The sequence below is a fragment of the Penaeus vannamei genome, chromosome 25 (assembly GCF_042767895.1).
Source record: "Penaeus vannamei isolate JL-2024 chromosome 25, ASM4276789v1, whole genome shotgun sequence".
Classification (NCBI taxonomy): domain Eukaryota; kingdom Metazoa; phylum Arthropoda; class Malacostraca; order Decapoda; family Penaeidae; genus Penaeus; species Penaeus vannamei.
Window position 1 is genome coordinate 30904667 of NC_091573.1, and position 5000 is coordinate 30909666.

Here is a 5000-nt window from a genome sequence, read left to right on the forward strand (position 1 = left end):
ATGTTAATACGGTACATTACGATAACATTCTGAGAAGACCTGTCGATGGGCGCCATGTTAGACAGGATTGGAGTATGTTGGGTCGTCGGTGTTGGTGAGATGTATTATGAGGGGTGTTACCTGGAGTGCGTGGACATCCGCAGATTGTATCCGGTATTTCAGACAGTATTGGTGACGAAATATTATCTAATGTTTTAGATTGTATATAGTATCTAAAACAGTATCTTAAGGGGACTGTCCCGGAAAATGGCCATCTTTCCCTACTCTTTACATCATAAAAAAATATTGGTTAGAGATAACTGATTGATTCTTTTTGCATGATATAGAGTATAGAATTGCGCTCCGTTATATATATAACTTTAACCTTGCTCCCCCATAGGGGTACATCCCAACTATCACACTTCTTTACTGAATATCCCCCCAAAATACTTGTGTTAGATCAACCCTAGCCTAAGGCCATGTTTTTTTTTTTTTTTTTTTTTTTTTTTTTTTTTTTTTTGCGGGGGGCAGCTTGACAGAGAACTATTTTTTTCAACATTAAAATATTATTATTTTTTGATCAAGGCAAAAATTTAAAAAATCGTACTTTTACATGGCCTTGGGACGCCAAGGCTCTAGTGAAAGCAACAAACTGCATTTGAATCGCATGAAAATTACATGAGTTGGGATGAACCGAAGATTAAAAAAAAAGAAAGAAAGAAAGAAAAAAAAAAAAAAAAAACGGAGCTACGGCGTTTTGTATTTGGCCCCTTGCCAAAGTTCGTTATCTCTGTTATTTTTCTTATTTAGTGTACTTTGCAATGCAATGATTACCAAGTCAATAGGAATTTTCATTTTCAATAGGGACGCTATTCTGTAAAAGGTATGTTTTTCTTCTCGTTCGTTGTTCATAAAAGTTGATATTTTCGTGTGAAAAGCTTAATAAATGCATTTTACCATAGAGACAACTAATCTAAACCAGATAAAAACCTTTTTTTTATTATTATATATATATATTTTTTATTTTTCATTATATTTTTATTTTAAATAAATGGGGAACTGTGGATGGCAACATTATTACAAAATCATTCTAATTATAAAGTCCTGCCATGAATACAACATGGTGGTTCAATTTCGAGAATTTCAAAAGCATATGAATTTTAGTACATTGAATTCGAGAACTTACGAAAGTCGTTGAATTTTTCCCATGCCTCACACAGGAGGGGGGGGGAGATTGTCAGTGGGTGTTTATAATTTTCGAGGAGGATCATATGTACGTGAACGCACGCACATAAAGTTAAAAAGATTAATCATCATCATTTAGTAGGCCTACACTGACTTTCATATCTAAATAATAAAATATATTAGTTATCCCTCTCATACCATTTTCTTCGATAATTGTCAATAACAGATCGCAAAAGAGAACAAGTTGTAGAGTTTATGCTAAGCGATTTGCACCCATTATCTTTACTAAGAGGTGCATAAAATCATGCAGACGCCTAGGTGTTGAGGGATATTTGCCAATTTATGGTGCCTAGACTTATGGTAACGTCTAAACATATTCATTTTTATTGGGAACGCACGAAACAAATGCGATAGCTTTTTGAACGCCAGACGAAGACTACGCATACAACCGAGCTCAAAATTCCATATAGTTTTTATTTCAGAACAGGTATTACTGAGTACTATCATCTTCAACATGAAATAATATGTATCTCGCTTATACATCCGAAGTTTAAAAATCTGACATTTAGGTAACATGTATTGAATTGGTCTTTTACAACGGTAACTACCAATTTCAAATCAATTCAAATTGCCCCCTGCTGTGATGTACCGACCGTTGAGCGAAATGTAACGGAAATACTTCAATCCTTCCTTATAAGGCTATTTTTAAACATTAGTGCTTCGTATGTGATATACGTATATATTACCTCGTAAACTAAAACATATTACCAGGGAGTCTCGATCGAAGCATATTTTGTGTGTAAAAGGACACAAAACTTACATTTTTTTTAGATATATTTCACAAAATATTTCGTCATAAATCACGGTGATATAATTTTTTCCTGATATTGGTATAAAAGTGTTCCTTGAACATTCACGAACTCATATCTATGCGCAATGTCATAATTAAATGCTGTATGCACGATTGCCGCAAGCAAAAGTCCACATAGGTGTACCTGGGCGCTCATTAGCGACGTACCTCTCCGGGTGCTGAGGGACTCGCGCGTCGGCTGCAAGACAACGAGCCATAGCAGGCGCTTAATACTCGTTTGGTAGTTTCCTCATCCATGTACCTATACTATACGCTAGCTAACTCAATTTAACCCCCTCCCCCCCCTCCATCTGGGACGGTCCCCTTCATGACCCTTTGTATTCTTGATACAACTAACAACATCAACACCGCTACGGGGAGCCATGAACTAGCCAAGGTCGTCACTCACCTGATTACCGACGTGACCTGATCACCCAGCAATTGTATATATACTCCTCTATGTACCCCATGTAGCATATGCCCTGACGAAGCAATAGTGAAAAGGCCTTCAGCATATTCGTGTGTTTTCCTGCCCTTCCCTTCGTTGTTCCTGTTGCATGTTGAAAGTTGTTAATATATTTAAGACTTGGTATGAAATGTTTTTCAGACTTGCCTGGTTCTGATACTTGTCCCAACAGAAAATTATCCTGATACTTCTCCAAAGTGAAAGTGACCCTAATTATGCAAATGATCCCCTATCAAGCTTTTATGGGGTAGCATGATTATCGGGAACATTTTCACAGGACTACCCAGTCGGCTTAAGGGCACGCCTGGCATCAACATTTTCAGGTGTACGATTTCAGGGGAGACGAAGGGTCACCAAAAAGGTCTTTGTACACGTGAAAATGTACCATCCCTTGTCATCACTGATGTATTAAGATGATACTGCATTAATCAGTCAATAGGGCTGACGCCGACGGGGTCGCATAGCCGCATCCACCGTTCACTTCCAGCTACAAGGTTCCCTCACTGCGAGCCGCCAGGCAGGCCTTCGGCCCATCTCTAGCCCCTCATGACAGGTCTAGTCGAGCTGCCCAAGCCACGGCCTCCTTAATCGTCCCACAGACCTCCTCTACACAGGCTTGTCTCGTGAAGAGACAACCTGATGGGCAGGGTCATCCACAGGGAACCAAGCAAGGTGCCTGTATAGCCTGAGTTGGCGGTCACGTGTTGTGCAAGTAACAGGTCCCATGCCAGTCTCACAGTGCAGTCGTTGGTTGGACACATGGTCCTACCAACTGTATCCCATGATCCGGCATAGGGATTTGTTACAAAAGACATTGACTTCAAGGTACTAGACAGCATCCAAGTTTCGATTCCATAGAGCAAAACTGGTAGTATCAAGGCCTTGAAGACATGTAACAGTCCAACTGCATAGGTACTGGCACCTTAAATGTTCTCGTTGACTCAGTTCATGGCTCCTGCTGCCAGACCAATCCTTCTACTGACTTTCTGGTCTGACAGCCCTGAGACACGGACTGCACAGCCAAGGTATGTAAAGTTATCTGTGACTTCAATGTTATCACCACCAGCATTTATTTACTAAACAGGTTTCCCTAACAGGCCCCCCAAATCTTGGATCTTAGTATTGGTCCAAGAGACCTATAAGCCCAAGGGATAAGTCTCATTGCTGAATGCATCAAGAATTGCCACTAGAGATTTCAGAGACTCAGATAAGATAGCAACAACATAGACAAGTCAAGGTCCGTGACCTTGATACTGCCCAGTGTTGCTCCACAATGACTTTGGATTGTAGCTCTGCAAGTGCCTTGCCTCACTCTTGAATTAATAGGGAAGAATCTCGACATACTTTCAGTACCACTGTATAGGCTTGCTATCAAACCAATAATCCGTGTCGGAATTCCCCAAAGTCTCAGGATCTCCCATAGTGATTTCTGATGTACCGAGTCAAACGCCTTCTTGAAGTTGATGTAGGCTGCAAACAGCCCACACCAGTTCAGGGATTGTGACTCCACTAGTGTCCAGACTAACTGTTGAAGGATCTGCCTGATACAGTTGCTCAAAATACATTCACGAACCCCAACCTGATCATAGATAATCCACCAATCCACTGAACCGACTACACTCATCTGGGAAGAGGGCTTGGAGTTGTTTTCTCAGGGCTTGGTAGGCACGGCAAAGGTCATCTACTAAGGATTGGTCCTCAACTTCCTCAGCGATATTTCTGATCAACTGTTCCTTATACGACACACGCATCTGTAGCCTCAAGTATTCCCAATGAAATGTAATTCTGCTTTGTCCTCGGGTGTTCCCCAATGGTCTAATGTGCTGCATCAAGTGTTTCGCGTTTAAAGGAGTCACAAAGAGCCACAGGAGCCGTCAGATTTTCAAGTACTGTGAATCAATCGGGGATTGCTGAGGCGAATCACACTGTTCACACTACTCCTCCCTCAATCTGTTCAAATGGACACTCAGGAGTAGCCACTGGATAGACGAGGGTTTTGAATTGGACCCGTAGAGTTACAACTAATCTATGGTCGGTAACATAGAACTCAGGAATACCGTAAACCCTGCGAATGCAAACAATGATGTAGTCGAGCTCCTTGGCCACACTACTGTATCACTATACCAAGTCCAGCGATATGGGTTGGAACGTTGATACCAGGAGCCAAAAATCAGTAAGAGACACAAAGCCAAAAGCATTCTTCAGTCTCAATGCCTTAATATGCTTCTCAGTCGGATAAACCTATACTACTGAAGGTTGAAGTCGGATGGAGATGGCTTTGGCTACTCCTTGGAGATGGTGACCATTGCTTCGGCCCGACCAGTAGTAGGTGTACCCACCCATACTGATCGTGCCGCTGCCAGGTCTCCTCACCTCCGAGAGGGCAGCCACCCCCACGCCCGCCTGTGAGGATAACAAAGTCAATGCCAAAGCAGGAAGCACAAACCCTCCTCTCACGTACCTCATTCTCCATGATGGTGAAAACGGGCGCTACTTCGTACGTGTACACGGACGGGTTGA

The 5000-nt window shown here is 41.8% G+C and overlaps 1 protein-coding gene across 4 annotated transcripts in view; it reads right to left on the bottom strand.

The window, feature by feature from the left end:
* b (glutamate decarboxylase-like protein black) overlaps positions 1-5000 on the bottom strand; it is a 24161-nt gene that overhangs the window by 8938 nt on the left and 10223 nt on the right. For all 4 annotated transcript variants that reach the window (XM_070139420.1, XM_070139423.1, XM_070139422.1 and 1 more), the window contains one exon: positions 4942-5000. This exon is cut by the window's right edge and continues 44 nt beyond it. In XM_070139420.1, the coding sequence (XP_069995521.1) occupies positions 4942-5000 (59 nt within the window). The remainder of the gene's footprint in view (positions 1-4941) is intronic.